Source organism: Crocodylus porosus, unplaced genomic scaffold (assembly GCF_001723895.1).
Source record: "Crocodylus porosus isolate Cpor-Errol unplaced genomic scaffold, CroPor_comp1, whole genome shotgun sequence".
NCBI classification, from domain to species: Eukaryota; Metazoa; Chordata; order Crocodylia; family Crocodylidae; genus Crocodylus; species Crocodylus porosus.
In genome coordinates this window covers 1,344,146-1,367,859 of record NW_017728916.1, presented here as the reverse complement: position 1 = coordinate 1,367,859, position 23,714 = coordinate 1,344,146, and the positions used below count along the sequence as shown (strand labels likewise).

The window sequence follows — 23,714 nt, the reverse complement described above, 5'->3', positions numbered from 1 at the left end:
GCACAGGAGAATTGTCCTGAGTCAGGGAGTACTGGTCCTCCTCCATTTTAAACTGAGAAAGTTTGCATGGACAGGTGGGAACACTGCTGAATGGCATGCCCGTTCCACATGTGCTACACCCCCAAGTGGATGTAATGTAGCCACCTTAAGAGTGGTGCTGTGTGCACACCAATAAGCCTGAGGGACAGAGCTACTAGCACAGGCCCAGTATTGTTCCATGTCACCTGTTTTGGGATGCAGCGCATGTGAGACAGGCATGTATTGCTTCATTGCAATGCTTCCTGGCCTGGTCCAATGCCAGTGTAGGTATGACCTAAGTTACAGCTATGGACCAGTCCTGCACTAGCCTAGACAGGACTAAGCAAACCTTGGTATTTGGATTAGGCTGTTCAGTAGGGAAAAAAAGGAAAAATAATTGGTTATGATCTTCTTCCAGACTTGTCTTTTTCATGTTGTCGCTGTGAACTCAAGCAGACCAGGAAATGCTAATTTTCTTTGCAAGCATGAAATAAAAAAAAAAAAATCAGTGAGAACTTGTTCTCCTCTCACCACAAGGGACACATAAAGTAGCAGTGAAGTGAATATTCAAACCAAGTTGAACAGCAATGAAAGCTGACATCTTCCCTGTTCAGATAGAACAGAAGGCAGTAGGCATATATTCTTCCAAGGACATGGGCTTTTGACCCTGGGAAAGAATGGGTGAGGAAACTATTCTACTTGCAAGGTTGCAGTTGCAAGGAAATACATTCAAAGTATATAGGTTAATGTTCTTCCTGCCCATTTCAAAAGGCAGTTCATATCAAAGGTGCTTGCAAAAGAGAATAGAGTTACCCAAGCTCCAAGCCAGTGTTCCCTCTCTCAAGAAGGCAGGATCTAATATTGAAGGCTACCAGTGAGTTTTTGCTCAATGCAAAAGAAATCCCACGATTACCTATATTTCCTGTATGCCGAAGGCTGAGATTGTGAGGCCCATCCACAGCTGATGGGTCTCAGGGTAAAAAAGAAGGGTTAAAAGCTGAAGTGGGTGGGGTTCTTCCATTTATACTTCCTTCCACACTCCTACTAGCTATTTATCTAGCTACACTTCTTCCTTCAGGCTGTTTGGCCTGGTAGGAAATAAAGTTAAAATCCTGAAGCCAAGTTCACAGGGGCCAGATGAGGAACATGAGGCATAAGTTACACTGTAGTAAGCAGAGCCAGTGGAAGAAAATGGACGGAACCATATTCCATTGGAAAAGGTAGTTTCAGAAATATTATAATGATTTAAGGGCAGATATATCAGTTTCAACAACATTTTCAACAGTGGGAACTCAAAATGAACAATTCTGACTCCCGTTTCATTGTGATAATGTCTTAATATTTCCTTTAGATAAAGCAACAATACTTATTTTAACTTTGTTGTTTTGACTAATTTCATTTGGATTGCATAGAATATGAAAACATTGGTTTTAATTCTATGCTATTTAATATATTCTTAGGTATTTAAAGTAAAATGTTTCAAAATTTCTATTTTAGAAGAAATTTTAAAATTTGTGTTCCAATTTGGTTTTTCAATCAGAAGAAATGGTATGTACACCTGATTCTAACTAAGTAACGCTTAGTTAGTTGGCTGGTATGATACACATATGGAAGGTACTGGAAAAACATGATGAAGTGTGCACAACAACCTATAAACTATTTCAGTCTTCCTTAAACACTCTGGATTTTTAAAACGTTCTATTAAAACCAAACTTCCATTCTGTCTGAAAGAGACATTTCGAAAGCTAGCAGAAAAGATGACCACATAGGCTATCTAGAATGTTAATTCTAACTTTGATTTCTGTCAAAGGTATCATTTATCAGGTGATAAGGTATCATTTAAGTTAAAACTTAGAGCATACCAATTAATGCATCATGTGACATGACTGGCAACTCCAAAACCCACAGCAACACATTGTAGATGCAAACACACAAAAGCCCAACCTACAGCCACCACAGCAGCATGTGTGGTCTATCCCCCCACATATTCTCAGGCCACTGGGAAACAGCTCTGGGCCAGAAAGATGAGTAAGTCCTCCAAAAAAGCAAGACTGGCCAATTAATCCATGAGACACTAAGAAAACCTTTTAGATCAAGGTAAGACACCAGAAATTGATGGAAACACAGGCTGTTAGCAGGCACCAGCTCATGGTTAAAATGTGAAGAGATGGAAATGAGCATGAGATCTGTTTCCTATCATGGGTAAAAACCCTCCAAAGGAACATCTCTCAGAGATGGGTAACATATTTTTATAAACTTTATATCCTTTACCATGTTTATACTTTTAGAATGTTTTTCTTTTTTTACTTTAATTACAAATCAGTACATAAGGAGAAGTACCAGTAATGACTACATCACATTTTTATAGACCAGGTTACATTTCCAAACCACTAGATAGATACAAAGTAATTAATCCTACATGTTTGTAAGTTATGACTATGAAGTAGAACTACAATCATCATGAACTCTCTGATGCTTAGCAACCTCTTAAGAGACAGCTAATGGTCATGTACAGATGTTATGTTTGTGCTGGGTGAAAGGCCTTTATCCCAGCACAGAAAATGTATGGTCACTCCAGGACTTTCTTTTGAATGGCTCTTCTGCATGGAAGTTCTGCCTTTTCTAACCAGAAAGATCTCTTCCCTCCTATACTAACTTATATAGGAACAGCCTGTGTTTCCATGTTTTTCTCCCACTTTGAAGATACACAGTATCCCACAGCACTCTAATTTTCCTCCCCCCAAGGCAGCTGTCAGGGAGCCATGGGGACCCTGCCCCCATGCCAGTCAGCCTATAGGTGGGATGGGTTGGAGGGACCATTCTCCTGCAGCAGAAACCCTCCTGGGGATGTGGTAGGGTTCCTACTGTGGGAGAAGAGCCCTGCCCCATGCACTTGACAGGAATACCTAGGGCTGGAGCTTTCCCGGAGCCCCGGGGGTACCACCTCTGTAAGAATGCCCCTCCCACGCCAGTTCCCAGCCCCCATGCTTTAAATGCCACCTTGCCACCCAGCTGGACAGCAGGGATTGCAAAAGCTATGGAATCTGGAACCAGGGCACAGAGGCTGTCCCTGAGCCTGGTTCCCAGACGCTGCTGGCTTCTCCTTGCTGCATCCTCTGCCTAATTGGGCAGTTGGGGCAGGTACTGCAAAACCCTGGGGGCTAGGAACTGTGGCTGGGGAAGCTATTTCTACCCAGGTTCCTGGCCCCCCAATACTGCCTCCCTTGTCCAGCTGAGGAGCATAGGCAGGGATCCAAAATCTGTGGGGCCGGGACTTAAGACCCTGGAAGCTATGCCCAGCTCCTGGTCTCCGGGCTTTAAATGCCACCCCGCTCCAGTTCAGGCCCCATGGGCTCTAAATGCTGTGTATGCCCCCCCCGTTGGGCTGCACATCTAGTGATTTAAAAGCCAGGGAGCTGGGACGTGTAGTCAGGGAGTCTCAGCCCCATTGCCATATGCCTCCAGCTTTAAGTCACATGTGCAGAGAAATTCTTATTGGTAGAAATGATCTCCCATCTGTGGCCACGTTAAAAGCAAAAGAGCAACCTCCAGCTAAGACCAGCTTAGCACAGACCCTGCTAACTTGGTCCAAATGAGACTCTATGTTTTTCTGATGTGTCATAAGCACTGCAAAAGGATGCCAGCAGGCAGGTTATTGGATTAATATAGACAATGCATATGAAGTGATTCCATCTACTGTATAGCTGGGGTCTTGCTTACCCAAGTCTTGTTGCCTGACAAACATGACAGTCCCTATCTGGTATTTAGCTATTTTTTTATGGGATTGTAAAGCTAAGACAGGCTATTATGGCTATCGAGTGTGACTACCTGCATAATAAAGATTATAGAACTTCACCTAGGGATTCCTATTTTGGCCTCTGCATCTAGCATTTTAGGCATCTGGCTCAGAAAACTTTTGAAATAGGTTTTGCTTCCTCCTACCCCTTTATTCCATAGATATTTTTATACAGAAAAAAGATCTAGACCCCTTTTTAAGAGTATACATTACTTGGGATGAGCAAAATATGATCAATCGCTTAGTAGGCCATTAGACATTGCCATTAACAAGCTGAGGACACCTGAATGTGTTAACAAACATAAGCTGATACAAATGAAATTCAGAAATCATAAGATATGCCATTGCCTCTTATGACAGCGATTCACCTTGAATGAGTTGATGAATAGGGAGCACAACAGATTGCCTTCTGAACTTCTTCATTCCCATTAACTTGCTTTAAAGAAGTTCAGAAGAACTGCAGATGAGTAAAAGAAATCTTGTTTGAATGTTTATGACTGAGTAACAATCTTTACAGAGGTAAATTGCATCTGGAAATACCTTCTCAACAAGATACTCTCTTTTTTCACCTCATGCCTCACAGTGTTCCCTTCTCATGGGCCCAGAATCCTTAGCTTTGCACCAAACCGTACCTCAAGTAACACAGGGTTCACAAGAGTCTAACCTCACTCCTCCAGAGCCAATATCCCATGGCACTTCTGAGGAAATCGATGGGTACAGCTTTTTTTCCCCGTGCTGTCAGACATTTTGCAGCTGTTGCTAGCATAGCAAGAGAAAATAGATACACAATCTGTTCTACTGTTTCTGTATAAAACAGATACACAATTAGATCTACTGTTTCTGTATGTGTGCACATGTACAGTCAAGATGAACATACAACCCAGGAACAACTGACTGAATGGCTTAAAATATTAATAAAGACAACCTATATTTTTTCCAGTTAATTCTTTGAATTGCATTGGTGGAATGAAAGAAATTAATCGGAACAGTTATTCAAATTACTTCTCTCTTTCTTTAAAAGACGAAGAGGAACTCGAAAAATATTTTGTCAAAATCCTCCCCAACAGCTTTTTATAAAGTGTGCACATTCTGATGCTTCTCATTCCAGATAGAAAGGAAGGGGGAGGAGGGGAGAATCTTAAATGGTAAATTACTGATACAAAAAACTGTTCCTGTACTCTGTTCTCAGGACAGGAGCCAAGGTCAATGTGTTTTTTTCTGGCATTCCTACCCAGCAAAGAAGCCAATGAAGCTAAAATATGTTACACCAGCCAAACTGTAGAAAAGTTTTCTAGAAAACACCAGATAATATTAAAATATCATCTTTAAAAAGACAATAATAACAACAGCCCTTTGGAGGAAGAAGTCATTTGCTCCAACAAAATGAAAAAAAAAAGAAAGAAAGAGAAACTGAAAGGGAGAAGATTTTCCCAGGAAGCTACAGTCTTTTTCCTTGCACTTACAGTTTCCTAGTGAATATATGAAATATATTTTTAGAAAACCACATTTTCCCCACTGGCATTTCTGTGATTGTCTTCTGTTGATGGAAGCCATTTTGTGGAATATGTGATGTATTTAGTGGCCTGCCAGCCTGGGCGAAGAAACTAGTCACAAGGCTAGATTCACCTGGGATTCTCCTGGTACAAGCTGCCAGAACCTAACCTATATTGCCAATCCCAGCAATGATACATGAGCCCAAAAGTAAAATGCAGCAGCACAATTCCTATATCACTGCAAAATCTGCAGCTGTCTGGGAAAGACCCGAGTATGGGGGAGGGCTGATTTAGACTGGTGAAGCTTTGTACTGGCAGCTGAGAAACTTCAGATGGGATTTCAAGATGAGTTCAAATCTCTCAATTGTTCCTGTCACTTACACTGCTCGTGGCTCTGAAGTGTATGGGCACTAGATGAGAGTGAGCAGAGCCATATCAGCAGACGATCTCTCTCTGCCCGTCATCTGGGCTCTGATAGCTAGTGTGCATCCATCATATGCTATGCATTTATACAGTGTATAGGGCCAAATTAATCCTTGGTGTAGCTCTCTCCTGAAGTCACTGGAGTTGTCATATCACAAAGCAAGGCTGGTTGCCTCTTCAGTTAACCTACAAAACACCTGTTTCAAGAATTCGTCCTACATCCTCTCAGCAGAAGAAGCCTTTAAAAGAACTGAGGGTGAAATTATACATTATATTTAGTAAATATCTGAAATGTTAAAGTATTGTTGAAGTCAGAGTGTACTGTGAGCAGCTGCACATTAAGGGCCAATATTGTTTCTTGCCTGCGTAGGTCTGACCTGTTACTAGAGATCTAGGAGTCAGGAGACCTGGGTACTATCCCTGCTCTGGGGGAGAGAGAGGCTGGGAACAGTGCCTTCTGGGATGCTGGAGGATTGTAAATTGCTCATTTTATCTCCATGGATTAGACTGATGTTACCCTAATGCAAGCTGGGTAGGACTGCTTAGAGTTAACCTTTGCCTAGACTAGCGTAACTCTGACACGCTCAGAGGGCATTTATCACAAGTTAACAAGCTTTAACATGCAGACATTTGCCTTTAAGTGCCTTTGGTACGATCTAAATGTAATGTGTAATTTCACCTCATGCTGCTCTGAGACGGTGCTCTGTCATTTATGGATCTAGCTGTTTTTCTAGGATTTAATATATATCCTTTTCTCCTTAGATTGCACCATTGTGATGCTGTCAGCTTCCACACACACAGTTATATAATGCCCTAATATCATTAGACTGAGAGATCACTGTCAATTACTTGAGGCATGTGAGCAGAGAGACTTGGGTATCTACCTAGAGTTGGCCCAGTCCCGCCCTCTGAGAGAAAGAAAAATGCTTTGTGGAAGAAAAACAGTGGATATGATTCTTAATCAGGGATAGCTACCTATGTGCTACAGTGGGCCCAATTCTGTATTCAAATGTGGATCTCATGCAGAAATTGCTGTGAGCCCTGTGTACATGTACCTAAGGGCAGAATTCAGATCTGTGGCACTATCTGGAAAGCAAGGAGAAAAGCAGTGTATTCCAGTCCTGACTGGATCAATGCCCACTGTGTGGGGGAGAAGGCTGCTGAGTATCATAGGGCATTTACAGTAATTACCTGTTGTGTCAGTTTATTTCTTTTTAGACAAGTGTAATTAGGTATAAAGAATGATAATTCAGTTCACTTTGATTGGACTAATTACCTTTGCTACCCATTGCCATTTGTTAAGATTCTACCTTGTTTGCCTTTATTGTTTAAAAACAATTTAAAGGATGGAAAACGTAGTCATTTCTAACAACAGATGAGTTACAAGGCTGATCCTACCCCTTTTGATTTGCTTTCAGGCAGCAAACTTGAAAAAACGGAAAGCTTTATAGAAATCCGAGGATGGTGCACCTCACAGAAGACACTACCTCAAGAGAAAGTGGCTTTTAGGTGGATTCGGTACCAACCGGAGGCCTGTATAAATTAGAGAAGCACTGAAAGGCAGAGACCTGTCATCTCATATCTTACATGCCCCTTCCCAATCTACCCACCTTATACTTAAGGCTGCAAAAGGGTCAGCATAGAGTCCTTCTCCTGCTGCTGTAGGAACCATTTTCTATTTATAAAGTGCTTCATAAGGAAGTGCTTTTTGTTATGTGTACATGCTCTATGAAGCGTGACAGGGCAGAGCTCGGTCTTCGAGCTTTCCACAGTGCTCTGCCCTCCCCACACAGCAGGAGGGATGAAGAGAGGGGCAGACTGTCAATGAGCACTCTTGCATGCTTTACTGTCATTTCCTGGAGCACCCCACCACAAGAACTAGGAGACTGGAGGCCCTACATCCCCTCACTGGAACCAGGAGACTGAAAACTGGGAGACTGGAGGCCCTGCACCTTTTTCTGGTTACAGTGGAAAAGCAGAGGTTAAGCACATAGGAAAATGCTTATGGAGAATCAACCCTGCTGTAGTCTCTCTGTTCTGGGAGGGGGGTGTTCCAGGAGAGCAGAGGCAGAACAAATACTGGCAGTCCACTCCGCTGCCCCTGCCCCCAGTAGGGGGTGAAGGGGAACCACAGAATGCAGAAGTCCTGTCACACCTCCTGGTTGGAGACCATATCACTGTATGCAGCTGCCACAATTTCAAAGTTTCAGCCAGTGACTGCAGCAGAGGGCTGTAGGTCTCATTATAGCTCAAGCACTTTGTTTTGCTTCTACCCTGTCTCCTCTCTACCCTACCACCTTTTTACCATAAGTCTCTTACTCCCTATAAGTTCTGGTTTTCCTCTAGTTGTAAAAATAGATAATATTCACTATTTAGGAATCCTCTAAAGGTAACTTAGTTGTCTGTAAAGCACTTTGAGATCTTTGGATTAAAAGAACTATAAAATGAGTATTATTATTTCATGGTTCATTGAAACTGATACTTCATTTAAAAATCTGACAACTTTAACAAAATGGAACCTGGGCTTTAACTGTTTATTATTACCACATGTACTCAAATACCATATGAGGTTTCTTCTGCCAACTGGCATGAGAAAGAAAGCTCCTCATCTTATAATCACACACAAAGAAATTTCACTAAATGCACTGTCTATCATTAAATTGCATCCAAAAGCGGCACATGTTCAGCAACAAAAACCAACTGTAAAGTTGATTAAACACAGCCAACACTGAACATAGTTATATACAAAATGGCCTGAATTGGGCAAACATGCTGATGGGAACCTACCACAAGAATAGATTACTGCAGCCTATCTAAATAAGACATATAGCAGTGCTCATTAAGTGCAGTCCCCCTCACTGCTGACTCTTTTTCAAGTCATGGTGAGCCACAACCTTGTATACAGTTTAACCAGAATCCCTCTGTCACCTGTTCTCTCAGCCTGGCGCAGATGTTGATTGTGGCTCTTCCCTCCACGAGGTTATACTGGATCAGGTTACCCTGCACCTCATCTTCATATAAATTTTTGGAGTATCCCAGGACTTGTGACAAGAACACCCAGTTCTAGTCATGACTAGGGGCTAATTAACATCTGGATCCTTTGGGACGGGTATTTGGAATACACACGCATACTGAGTAGCACTGAGCTGTGGGGTCACCATGGCTTGAAATCCTGTTGACTCTGGTGGGACCCAGCTCAACTAACTATGTGGCACAATGCAAGCCTTTGGCTTTGGACTAATATCACACATAGTTTGTACTACATACAAATAGGTGCCAAGGTACTCTTCAAAAGCCTGTTTATGGAGCAGCTGTCCTAAAACTTGCAGTAGTTTAAAAAGAAAGGTAACATGAATCAATTCTGGATGCACTAAGTGTATAGCTCCTGTATGTCAATTGCTACAGCCATGTTTGATTTCAAGGTTATTGTTTTCAAATGTCTTCCTGGCTTCTATGTGCTCAGGCACAGCAGGGTCTGAAAGTAAGGAGAGGGGGAGGGAGCTGCCAGGGGAAAAAGTTGGGGGGAGGCAGAGTGCAAAGGGCTACCTGGTCCCCCAGATCTATTTTCCCTACTGTAGCAATGGGAGGGGGAAAAATTCAAGGCAAACCTCCAGTAATTAGATTCTATACCTGGAAAACTATAACAAATTTATAAAATTTCCATATATAGAATCTAATTATTGGGAGTGCTCTCTTATAATCAGGGTCATCATCTATTTGAGTAACTACAGTAGTATTATTTAATTTATTAATAAAACATGTATGCTTATTATTATGCTTGTTTTATTAATAAAACAAGTCCACACACGTGGTTATATTAAAATACAGACTGAATTAATACTTTTAGTAAGGGGGCATATTTCTTTAACCCATTAATGAAGAATCGTTCCATTAATTTTCTACTGTGCCCTGAATGATGCTCCATGCAAGATCACTGACTCCATATATTAAAGCAAGTTATTTAGGATCCAGAGGTGAGTTACCTTAAACCGACTGCAATCTGAGGAGAGATGCCCTACATACTCTGCAACCCACTTAGCTATGTTTTTTTTCAATTTACCACTGGAATCCTGGGAAATCACTGGCATTTTTGGTACAATGCATTAAAATTAAAACATAGATTAAAATAGATTTTAATTAATAGATTAAAATAGTGAAATCACAGGCACCATGAGTGATACCACTAAGCAGAGGATGAAGAGGGCTGTTATGCCAATTTCCACTGAGCTTAAGGGGAAAAAAAGAAAAAATTTTACTGGTGGTGTTTTTGTCCTCTCAGCACAACTATTTTCCATCCTAAAATGAGCAACCAATGTTCATATAACCATCCAATTTGTACTCTACTGTGTTTTAGTGGGTAATGACAATAATACATCTAGCTCTTATACAGAGATTTATATCTGTAGGTCTCAAAGAACTTTATAAAGAGGTCTCATTATATTTCCATTCAGTTATTCAGGGCCACAGCACTGTATTTTACTATATACTAGCATGAACACTTATGCAGAAGAGCTAAACTACAAGACACCTATAGAAAAAAACAAATACACTTTTGTATACTAGATAATATGACTTTGTATCCCCTTGCTAATATACAAAGTTTACTCCTAAGTTACACTTTGTACTAACTGCAGCTAGTCTCTTTGAGAACCATGATCTGCATCCCAAGGACCCGCTCTGGTTGATTTGGGGACACAGATACATTCTGCATTGTATACACTGTAAGAGCATTAATGATATTTGCTTTTACCCACACACCCAGCACATTCCTCTCATCTGCCTCCTCTTCCCATTCTCACTGCTGAAGCAAACACTTCTGAAGGAAGAGGGGAGAAGCGGGCAGCAATGTTGATACTCACATAATTCATCATTATTATAAAGTAAGCTTCTCTATTATCTGAAATAAACATGGTATCGGGTATTTGGCTGACAAAAATATTTAACAGTGAAGCCATTCTTTCATCTATCCAGGGATCGATCGATCTATACTGTACCATGCTCATTATCAAGAAGTCTGAGCACTCATTATTTGATATATGGAAGCAGTGGACAACTCCACTAAAAACACAAAGTACAAGCAATGTACATATATGTTCCTTTTTTCCCTGGAGGCAACTTCAGTAACATTCAGTCAGTTGCTCTGTAATCCTTCCCCACTTCATTCCACTTGCTGCCTACTGGATTGTGAAATGATCTGGGTTATAAAAAGGCCTGGGTCCATGCTAACAGTCACCAGCAGTCTCTGGTCTTTTAAGCAGTTCCTCCATATAAGGCTTTTATTGGCCAGATACTTTTCCAGATACTGCATTTTATCACATACAACATGCATTTCTGCCCCCTCCCTCAACCCCTCAAAATTGAGGTTTAAGCAGGGAAGCTATTTTCTTTACTAAAAAAGAAGCACACCTGCCGATGCTGTGTGTGTGTGATGCAGCTGCCAAGATGGTGGAACAGCAAGTGAACTGCTGGTAGCAGTTTGATGAGGTTTGCGTTGTGAAAACAACACTTCTTTTTTTAAGGAACTTATATAAACAATTGCTTACAGTAAAGAAGAAGAACTAACCATTTTTCTATTGCTCTTGTAAGGGTCTGGGGCTTAACCTTATATGACAAAAGAGTGAGTCTGCCTGGAAACATACAGGAGACAGCCTGGGTGAGGCAGCTGACACTAGGAACTTGCTGATGCCACATTTCTGGGGCACTCTATTTTCCCAGGAGGTCTTATTCTATGTCACACAGTTGGATATGACTCTGGTAAAATCCTTTTTGTCTACTTTCTGCTTTCCAAAAACAAGGTGAGTGTTTTATTAGGGGGCATGTGATATGCAAGAAAATACAGTATTTTAGTTACCAAGCCTTGCCTGCTCTGTGGGGGACAGGCAGGGTAATGATGAGGAGACTCATCAAACAGTGCATCAGTCACAGTGACCACAACAGTCATACACCAACCCTTTATTAGTCTGGTCTTGTTTCAATGAATCGAATACTAAGTTTCCTTTAGATCCCACACAGCAGCTATGAATGAAATACTGTGATGTGATTTCCAATACAACTGCAACTACCAGAAAAACGAGGGGAACAGACAAGGAGGGCACGCCTGTGCCTACCAGGTATATAGAAATAACATGTCTGCCTCTGCTTCTTAACTGTCTATTGATTTATAAATATCTCACTGAAATGGGAGACACGACTTCTACCCTTATAACCCTGCACATGCCTGCTCAGCTCCATTTGGAAAAGAGAAACAGTAATAAAGGAAGCACTACTTGTGCAGTAAACCTTTTTCCTTCACTCCATTCACAGCCAGGTCATATGTCCTCAGGTAAATGTGGGTTTTTCAAATGTGAAAGAAGATCATCTAGAACAGATAATTGCATTTTATCTGATGACAATAGGCTGAGACGTCGTTCACCGCTGTCGCTAACTCAGTGCTAGGTCAGGTTAGCAGACAACAAAAGCAGCTACTGTATCTGAGAGCTATTTAGTAGCCTATGTGCATCAATTGAGTCTGCACAGAGCAAATGTCCACACTGCAAAAACCAGTCTCACAAACTGGCAGCAACTTTAGTGGGTGCCTTAGAACAGTAGTTCTCAAACTTTTTAGATTCAAGACATGCCTCATTTGGCTTGAGGCACCTTATTTTTCCTTGTTTCATCACTGCAGAAAAAAAAGGAGAACAATTCTTCGGTTACAAAGGACTCAGAAAGACCACAACAGCTTGGAATATTTTTAACACTATGAATCTGTATTTGAAATCTCTGGGTTTATCATGTAAATCCTATTTGCACATCTAAGAATGTAACATGGCATGGCACCCCGTAGCATTCTTGAAAAGATCTCAAGGTACCCCAGGATGCCATGGCACCCTGGTTGAGAATCACTGCCTTAGCAAAAAGGCTGAGAATTGAAGGAGCTGCGTGGTTGACGTTCCCTCTCCCTCCTCAACAACACAACTTGTTTTCTACATAGTAAAAGTGAATGGGACACCTCCTGTGTAGTGAAGTGAACCCTTGAAAAATGTGTAGTAATTTTGCTACGTGATGAAGTTACTGTATCACGTTACTTCTCTTCTAGTCAACTTCATTGTAGGTAATCATTTTTTCACTGACCAGGCACTGTACTAGTACTTACTGTGGACGGTGTGGGTAAGTTGGTTGTGTGTCCACTCCTTTAATATGGAATAGTTTATACAGTTACTATTATAAACTTACAGTTTATAAGTCTTTTACAGAACAGAACCTGGAGTAAACCACTCTGTAGTAATCCCGTAATATGCCTGCAACTTCAGAGATGATTCCATCCATATCACAGTAGAGGTACATTGACAAAGCAGTAGGCTGTGGGGGAAGACTGTATTTTAGTGCCCCATGCTGTATTAGTGCTAAAACAAGGACTGTGTTTTAGAGCTGCCAATGTGGCATTTTCAAAACACATATAAACATGGAAAAGCAGTTTTATAAGTAAACTAAACAAAACTAAAGGGAGTTGGTACTTCATGAATATATAACCACATTCATCTTACAGCTTACAGCTTCTTTGTGTTATCCTTGCCAGGTAAAATCCCTGTAGCATGATGCTGTACTTCTGCATCTATTCCAAAATACATGCAGGACTGCTAACACCCTGAAAAAATACTTGCATAATGTGGGACAGACCTCACTACAGGGAACATCTCTGTCATAGGTTGCCGACTTGGAATGGCTAGAACGCTAATTAAAATTCTCCTTGCATGAAATTCATCACATGCACAGAACTCCTGCACACAAGGCCTATAAATTACTACTAGTAATAATAATTATTCATTTATAGTGCAACGGTAACCAGGATTCCCAATCACGGACAAGGATCCTACTGTGCTAGATGCTGTACAAATGGAAAAAAAGAGATGGTGGCAGTCCCAAAGAGATTATAATCTACGTACAACCCAAGAAACAAGAAGTTAATACAGTACAGTTAGCCAGTGGGCCAGGGGCACAAAAGGAAATAATGAGGCAATCCCAGTCAGTACAACAGACAACAATCTCACTTTATTAAGAGCCTAACCATTGTCAAGTTTTTTGTAGTCATCCTTGCAAAGACGAGTCTTATGAACAAATCTGAGGGGCAAATTGGTAGCACAGTATAAATTTACAAGAAAGAAGTTCCATTTACATCTCCAGTCCACAAATGGAATGTAGAGAGTTAAAATTAATGCCTTGCATATATTTCAAATGTTTGATTGATAGGGGCCATTGTATCGTTCTTTGGAACCTATTAGAATAGCTCCAAAAAAATTTTTTTTTCCTAGAGGTGTTCAAAAGTTTTATGATTGTACAGTTTTCTGTCAACACATGCTCTTTTGATGGAATCAAAATATTGCAATATTGCATGGGATAATAAAACTAAACAATTTACACTTATACAGTTTATGATGAAAACTGCCAATTACCAATTAAAAATATCAATTACAAATGAGCAATTGTAATATCAATAATCAATTCTCAAAAAGAGACTTACCAATTAGAATATGAATTTCAAAATGAATCAGTAAGTTATAAAATAAAAATATTGAAATATAAAGCGATGCATGAGCTGTTAAATAACAAAAATCAAAGTAAATAAAATGTGACTGGTACATTACATTATTGCTGTCATTTAGAGGTATTATGATATCCTTTTTTACATTAAACTATTTCACACTTATCAAAACTAAATATTTCAAGAATGTCGAAGTAAAATGGCATTTCAATTTTTTTCTAAATAAAATCTCAACATTTCATTTGGCCAGAAATTGCAAAATTTTAATTTTTTCTTCATGAAGAAATTCCTCCCTGAAATTTTGGAATTTTCTGAAGATGAGAATACCAGATTCTACCTAGCCCTATATTTTCTGTGATACTCTTCTGAACCAGTCCCCTGTGGCTCAGTAGTAGACTCCTTATTTACCACACAATGAGACCTGGGTTTGATTCCCAGATGCTTATATAGCTATAGCTATGGAGGTACCAAACATCTGGACTCAGTCTCATCTTCTGATTCTGTCTCAGTGGCCTAATGGAAGGTCTGAATAGCCTCCACTCCTCCAAAGATTCCTGCTCAGGCATATGCATCAAAGGTCTGGGTGACCCACATGCATATACCATAATCCAGGATGATTAATGGTTGCTACCACCATTCTTCTGAACCACTCAGTCTTTTATTTGCTCCCTGGTGCTCTGTATAGTAGGGAAGTGGGTGTATTTATCAGTTAGTTACATTTCAAGATGTAGCACAATGCAATTCAGAGGTGTGTGCATGCTAGTGCACAGGAGCATGTGGGAATCCAGAAATATAACAGTGTTTGCCTCTGGGTTGTCACTGTTGCTCCCTCTCCTCCAGCTCTTGTCTATTTTATTTTAGTATTGGGAGTTATCTGCAGATATCAACAGTTTTGAATAGATCCTTATTTTTTGTCTTAGTTCATGTCAAATCTGACAATCTTGTCATAGTCTCTCATTCAGAAACAAGAGTTTCCAACTCTATGTTCAGTTTATCAGAGTACCTCTCAAGGATTATAGACTCCTTTCATAAGGGCGGCATTAGCACAAAAAGCCAACTGAATTACAGCTGATTATATCTCTTTTTGCCTCTGATGATCAGGTACCACAATCCCAAGAATGTGACAGTGAGCCAAATTGTATGCAAACATAAACCTATTCATTATGTTTATACCTTTTCTTTTGTAGTCAGCCAGTGAACAATCACAATTTCCTTCTTGTATTATAAAACATACTTAAACTTTCATTTAAAATGCATCTTTTCCGATAGATTTCCCTTCCTTTCAGTGTCCCTCTAATCTTGAAACATAAAGAAATCCCTTGCATATTTTGTAATCGACTCTCTCGGCTGCACTTCATGCCTTTGAAAACTGAAGATTTATGACACAGCAAAGACCAGCTAAGTGAAACATTATAAAGCACAAACCTTAGTTCTGTAGTAGAGAAACACCAAATTAATATTAAATGTGCAGAATGTGAAAAGATGTTAAATTGTATAGGTTAGATATAGCTTTCACAATCAATTTATATACTATTGCCACTATAAATGTACTGCTGAACCAAGGGCTCATGTTCAGTATCCCCGGTGCTAAAAAGGGCCAGTGTTGTTAGGCACTAGTATAAATTATTTCCCTTGTGTGTTTCCATGAACACCCATTGGCTAGCTTCTATTTTACATGCTTTATGTATGGTTAATCATTCTGATACCTCTAATACTTCAGAGCAAGCTAAAAAAAAATGGTCATTTTACGTATGAAGCATGAGTGCTTGCTTTCCAGCTGGTGTCAGAAGTCAGAAATTCAAAATATGTCTTGGGGCATGTTGCCCTTGAACATTTTTCTGACGCATCTGGTAGACAAGCAAACAGATGTTTTGTTTTTAATTACAGAACTGGATTCTTAAGAATACTAGGCAGGGAGCTCCTAAGTAATGACCGAACACAGTATGTACATGTATGTTCTATATCACACTGATTTTTTGTTCTGATGTATATATTCTTCTTAACTGGAATTTCCATATTAGCAAACTCAGAAGTCTGACTGGGAAAGAAAAAGAAAGAAATCTGTGCCATTTTATGATACCTGGTACATATCATAGTAAGATGCAAAAATCTCACAACCCATGATTTTAAAATAAAAATAATTTAAGCAGGTGGAGAATAAATCCTGGAAATAATGACTTTTCCTTCTTTCACCACCAATCATAAAGGCCTTTACAAATGAAAGCCAAATGATCCACTGCCCCTCAGCATGACGACAATCCACTAAATCGAACTCTGCATCCTCCCCTCCAATTTGTAATTGATAATTAAAAAAAAGTAGAAATCAGATTTATGTTATTAACTTAGGTGAGCAACAGGGATATCATCCTTCCGTGTTCGAAGTGTCTTCTGCAAGTGGTTCAGCTCTCTACAAAGCACAGAAGTCAATTCTAACCAAGACTGATTACTGGGTAACTGCTGCCAACAGAATTTAGGAAACCAAATGTTAAAAAATACAAATTAATGTAAAGTAACAACCTAAAGGAAGCAAAAGCAAACACATCAGAAGCATAAAATAAACAAATGCACAAAACAGAATTAAACTGACTCAACCTACCAGGGAGAAATGAAATAAACAGGTTTTTTGCTTTGTGTGCTTTGTGGCCATAAGCCATCAAACCCAAGTCCACCAAACCCAGAAACAAGGGTTGGAAAAAATCTTGCTCCTAGCCCTGGGTAGTTCAGCCACACAACAATAACTGGAAGAACTTCAGAATCCATCCGGTTGTGCTGATCACAATGAACTATAACTAATTCTAAAAGCATTAGATTTAAACTGGTCTGTTAGCGTGTCACCCAGTCCAGCCCTCTACTCCACAGGGTCAATGGAATCATTTAATGTTTTTTTTTTAAACTCTTTATGAGTGTCTGAATACAACACCAGTGACATATCAATCTGCACTTAAATGACTAAGTAGTTCTTTATACATACAATGGTGGCTTTGATCTCCAGATGCCACTCTTACAGTAAAAATATCCTTTTTCTTGTCTGTTAGTATGGCACCTGTGAATGCCATTTTCTAAGTAACAGTGGGGGCATCTACACATGCACTTTACTGTGGAGTTGACTAATTGGCATCACTGTCTGCACATGCAGCACTATTAGGTTGGAGTAAAGTAATTAACTCTGCCACAATGTACATGTAGACGGTGACCAGGGCTGACTGGGGCACAAGGATGCTATAATGCAGAGCTAGCCAGCAGGCAGCCCCCCAGTATAGCACCCTCATGTCCCAGCCAGCCCCTCTGGAGCACAGTGAGCTGAAATGGAGCAGGTGAGGAGAGGATCTGCACACAACTTGGCTAAGGTCATCAGGGATAAGTCTGATCCAATCTGATAAATATATCAACCACTCAGTGTTGTGGTGCAGTAGTCCAGTGACCTACCAATATTACATTACAGTGTAAAATGGTCCATTTGATTTTATTCCATTAAACTTTTTAAAGAAACAAACTAAGGACTAATTTGGTAACTGCCAATATGAAAGCAAATCACAGGATATTAATAATGAACTCCCACTTGCATTCAAATCTTCCCTTTAAAAAAAATATATTCATGCTCGCTAACAAGATCGTTAGACTTCTTTACTCCTAAAATTTCTCTCAATAAAAGACATCACCGAAAAACCCTTGTTTCTTGCATGACAGTTTGGCAGCACTTATCCCTAGAAAAATCTTCCCCTGACCAAAAAGATTTGCCAATTCCCTCCATCCCGTTCTGCAGCCCTCACTGCTATTTCAGTTCTCAGTCCAGTGCCAGACTTAGGCTTAAGCTACTTACACTGCAGTTTAGGGCCTCATAGTATGAGGGGCCTCTAAGTAAGAAAAAAAACCTGTCTCAATATCAAGTTTTATAATAATCAGTTGGTAAATAAAGGAGATAAAGGCAATATGGGCAAATGAGTCTCTAAATATGGCAATCAGGACTCGTAGTAGAGATATCTTTTATTAGACCAACAAGATTTTTGCAAAAAAAATTCTTTAATTGCACACTTTCTCTAAATATGGACATTTTCATTCTAATATGACAAAAATATACATACATTGGATTATTTTTATCATATGGGACATCTTTAAATGGACATAGTTATGGCCTCTGCATGTCATAATCCGGCACTGCCTCAGTCACTCCTTAGCATTAACTAAGGATGGTGCAGAAGAGTTCAGTTTTGTCATGTGTGAAAGGCTGATGATTACCATTGTGCACCTGGTTGGGATCACAAAGCTCGCTGTCACTAATGACCTGGACAAAAGCGATTCCTAGGCTTGACCCTCTGAAGTAACTGGTAAAACACTTTTTTTCCTCTCAGGCAGGACTCCCATTAAAGCAATGAGTCTAATGCCTACGCAAGGACCTAAGGATTCGGTCCTATGGATCTAATCAAACACTGAAAATATACCCGCAATGCTGCAAGATGAGAATCTGCTCCCTTCCAGAAACAAAATACTGCTGGGAGTGTCCACATGTACCCAAAAAGAGAATGTGGCCCATGGTTTTTAACTAACAAGAAGACTTAAAATGTGTTGAGGAAGGAATTACTATTTTTGGGTTGTTTCCTGGTCACTAGCAAAATAATTTAGCACATTGGTGATTTTCACAGTTACCTGGAATTCAGCTTTAATAACCAGACTCTAAAAGCCTATTAGAGAGTTAGGCAGAAGGGCAGGTTTCAGAAACGGCATTCTTCCATGCACTGCTGGCCTTCAAAAGAAATATTTACATAATATTACTATTTGCTCAAACAGAAAAGGTCAAATAGGGAGACAGGGGGCTGATCTGGCTCCTAGGAATGCCGACAGCAACACTGCCACTGAACAATTGCAGGAGCGGACTCCTCAGATACTTACATAACTCTCCTTCATAGTCTTATACACACACATAATGGAATACTTATTTCAGTTAATGAAACAGATTTTAGGAAGAGGGGAAAAGCACCTGGCTCAATGTGCTTGCTTCACCTTTGGTTGATCTTAATAATTGTCTTTGATCTCTATACCAAATATCTCAGTCTCGCTCTCCAGTTGCAATGATTATTGTCACAATCATTATTGTTACAATAATACCTGCAGGCCACAGTAAGATTAGGATCTCTAGGCAAATATACTGTAAGAGACAGAACCGGCCCAAAATAGACTACCGTCTAATTTAATACAAAATGTAACAAGTGGGTGTACCTAGCAAAAGAACAGAAATGATGGGGAAAGGAACAGGACACCAGTGATAGGAAATGTTGTTAAAGATGAACTGTATATACAGGCAAATCCTTCAAAGTAAATAATCCCTTTAATTCACTTACAGCCTTTTCTTCTTTCCCTTCAGAATTTTTTTTGTCTAAAATATTTCTGCCCAAATTCTATATTTACTCCTACTTTCTAATCTTAAGGTCTCATCTTTTGGTTTCTGAACATGCCATGCTACAGATATTTTTCCTATTATAACCGTTTATAATTGTGAAAACATCTTTTAAGTCATCTCAAAGAGTGTTAATAATCAAATAATTAAAAACACAGATATGGTTTTAAAAAACCCCTACCAGTCCGTAAAGTATCAAGAGCCTGGATTCATGAAGTTGTTACTTATGAGAAAATGTTGCGGGGACAGTTTGGTGTGGCATATGAAATGCCGTAAAAGCAAACCAGATGTGTCGACTTACATTTCTCCTTTTCAGCGTTATATTAAATTTAATATATTTCAAGAGTGCCAGATGTTCAGTCCTACAGACTGAAATTCCCTTATTTGCCTAAAGTACACAACACGGGTAACACCAGCATGCCTAAATCTCAACCTCGTAGGATCATCTAGCTTGTCCCTGATGTCCTACTGTTTTGTCTTGTCTTCGAAGACGGCCAAGGAGGGAGCTTTTCGAAACATATATGTCCCAGCACCACTCTTTAGACTCTACTCACTTCACCAAATAAGTCTGAAGCCATTAGACAGTAACATTTAGACAGTAACAACATTCAGTTTACAATACATGCAAGATTCAAAAAAATGACAAAGAATTGAAAGACTCCAAATCCCATTAGCGCTCCCTTAAGAAATGCAGCCCTCCCAAGACACTTTAAAGATGAAATGATGAATATAATACAAAAGAATAAAAAATGTTAAGGGGAGGGAAAATGTGCTCCTGCTTTACTACTTATCTAAAGACTCTAAACATAAAGCATAAACCTATCCTGATTTGCCAAAAGAAAACTTGGACAACATGAGAAAGCCAAAGCAGTAAGAGTGGAATGAAAGAACCAGGGTCTGTCCCGCTGAGACACACAGGAGGAAAGAGGGCCAGTACCAAAGCATTTCAGAAGAGTCATTATTTCTCCTTCAGAAAGACTCACGTCTCCTTGGTATCTGCTGCTAACCACCAGGTCAAGAAGAAGGAACCTCACCGTTCTGCCAAAGTGGTTGACACATTAGATGGGTCCCTCATCCAATCTTAAGGAGAAAGCTAGGAGGTTATTTTACTTGCCTCAGAGTCAGAGAAGAAATTCCCTGCACAATCCATTCTTTGGTATTTTGTGCAATGCCAGGAAGAATGTTAACCTAAAGAGCTAATAATCAAACCTTGCTTGTAACTACTGTCATACTATATCAAGTGTGACCATTAAAGGGGACTTGCTTGTTGGAGTGCAAAATCGGTGAGCGGTTCTCCTAGAAAATGTTTTAACAACTGTGACTCTTTCATCACTTGAAAAAAAACGGTATATAATTTGTTCATATTAGTTCCTATCACAACTCTGATTATTTACTCATCTGTTATCTTTTCCTGTCCAGAAGTAAATGAAAAGAAATAGCAGATCACAATCAATAGGTAGCCAGTGGCAAACATCTCATCTAAATGACAAATAATGTCAGCAGTAACTAAACTGCACAACATCAGAAGGAAGGCACATCTCCTTCCTGGGTACTTGAACTTTTAAAAATTAGGATCCAACAGAATGGTAGGTAAGAGAGGCAATTTAACCATCAAACTAATAATAGGTTTCAAAGAACTACCATAAAGTAATTAAGTATTAAATACCCTTGACACTACTGGGATCCAGTCCTATTCTCCTGCCCAAAAGTATTCCTCATTCACATGATTAGTTCCCTTGTAAGGGTCACATGTGTGAGAAAGGACTTTGCAGTATTGGACCATACAGCTAAAAAGTTGGGTTGTCCACTGACAGAAAGCAGGAGAGAAAGGGCTTAATTCAGCTCTCTTGACTTTCTGCTGACTTAGATGGGAGGAAAGATGGGGAGAGAATCAAGCCTAAAATAACCACTCTCCACTTAACTCTCAACATTGGCACAACATGCACGAGTTAGCCTCACTTTATCTCAGGAATTTCCTTCCTTTCCCCCCATTTTTGTCACCTTTTTTTATGCAATACATTTAAACACATTTAACATTTGTAATAGCTGCTGCATTGCCAAAAAAAATTAAGCAGTCTTTTTTTAATCAACAAAAAATGCAGAGCAAAGTCAACCACCAAGGCAAGGACAATGCTTATCTGAATGGAGAACCTGTCTGCCCATTTTAAACCTTGACCTCACCATGTCAACAAGGGTGACAGGTTAGATGCAGCAACCTGACGGCTAGTGCCTGGACTGAAACCACAACCTCATTTTTTAGGTTACACCAAACAGCAGTGACGTGGGCTAGATTTGAACCAGCAACCACAATGTAAAAAATGGATATAATCTAGAGAGCCCACTGGTTATCCTGTCATCCACCCAATCACTTTAGGATTACCTGGATTACAGTGGGTATGTAACTGTACAGCACGTAACTAACACCTAACTACCAGTGTGATGGTACAAAAGTTTTTACCTTCTTCATACAGACTTTTTATTTCCTTCTTTGAGGAAGCTGTAACCTGATGGCAGTACCAAAAGAGAAATTACTTTTCGTGAATTCCCATGCATAAGATATATAAAATTTCCTCATGACTTGTTTTCTGGGGTTTGCATTTAAAAAAAGGGACACCCACGGAGCTAGTAACACATTAGAAAGTTATCCCTTTCTTAAAACATTTTCATTAAAGTGAACCCTCTTTTAACTGGGTGAGAAAGACCGGCGTTCAAATTGGCTGGAAGCACTTTTACTCCAACAAATGCACTTCGCTTTCATTTCTTCCAGCACCTTCATCAGCTGTTTGTTCCACTGGCCAAGGAGATGGGCACGCTGAAGATTTTTTTTTCCAATCTGAAATTTAAGCTTAGCCAGTTGCTAAAAGCGTATGGACCTGGCTGGCCCCATGTTCCTAGCCCCGGGGCAGCGAGCATGCTGGAAACAGATGCACAAGTCATTTAAAGAGAAGTTAAAAAAAAAAAAAAGGAAAAGGCAGGAAAGCTCCGAGCAAGGGCTCCATGGGCTTCTGGTTGGTGCAGAAGGGCCAGCATGGCATCTCCTGTGAGGCGCATGCAGCTGGGGCTAAGTGTGAGGAAGACTTGTGGCTTCCTAGACCTGAAGTGGTGGAGGCTGCAAGCCAAAAGGGGGGTGGGGGTTGCCCCTGGTCAGACCCAGCTGCCTCTGCCTTCCAGCATCCCCTCTCTGCCCAGGGCCCAGCCCGCCTCGTGTCCCGCCTGTGAGCCGGGCCAGAAGAGGAAAGCCCTCGGGGCTGAGGCAGCGGTTCCTCCTGGGCGCTGCCGCCCGGGCCTGCCCTCCCTCGGGGGCGCCGGTTCCTCACCTCATGTCCCCGTAGGCGCCCGCGTAGCCCTCCATCCACGGCGTCAGCTCGGTCTTGATGCAGGCGGGCGGCGCGGGGTAGGGCATCCGGCCCACCATCCCGCCCGGGTACCACACGTCGGGGGGGAAGTCGGCTCCCTCCTGGCCCGCCGGCGCCTGGCCCCGCGCGTAGCCGAAGGGGCCGGGGGGCGTCTCGGCCACGGGCGCGTAGTGCTGCCCGTCGTCGGCGAAGAAGGAGGTCCAGGCGGGGGCCGCGCCGGGGCAGTGCGGCGCCAGCCCGGCCACGTCCCCGCTGTAGCGGCACGGCGCGCCCCAAGCGCTGCCCGCGCCGTAGTCCAGCGGGCTCTCCAGCTTGATGCGCGCGTGCGGCGCCAGCGCCAGCTGGAAGTTGTAGTAGTCGCGGCCCTGCGCCTCGTCCGCGCCCTTGTAGAGCGGCACGTCGAGGGCCAGCGCGCCCTCGGCGCCCGCCTTGTACCCGCCGGGGGGGCTGGCGCCCGCCTCGGCCTCCAGCAGCGCGGGCGCGGGCGGCGGCTTGGCGCAGTCGGGGCGCTGCGAGGCGCCGGGCAGCGCGAACATGCAGTCCTCCCGCGGCACCTCCAGTCCGTCCACGGCCAGCCCCATGGAGGCCGACACGGCTTTGCACAGCTCCTTGGCGCTGTCCCCGAGGAAGTCCGCCTTGGCCGCCTCGGCCTGCAGCACGCCCGCCTCGCACAGCAGCTCCTTCAGCTCGCCCTGGAACGCGGAGCCCATGAGCGGCA

General features: G+C 41.4%; 1 protein-coding gene across 1 annotated transcript in view; it reads right to left on the bottom strand.

The window, feature by feature from the left end:
• The window catches only part of AR (androgen receptor), a gene marked incomplete at its 5' end in the record, with an annotated part of 115,341 nt that extends 91,632 nt beyond the window's left edge, over positions 1-23,709 (bottom strand). The window contains one exon of the mRNA XM_019536145.1: positions 22,958-23,709. Within this exon, the coding sequence (XP_019391690.1) occupies positions 22,958-23,709 (752 nt within the window). The remainder of the gene's footprint in view (positions 1-22,957) is intronic.
• Positions 23,710-23,714: the final 5 nt, after the last annotated feature.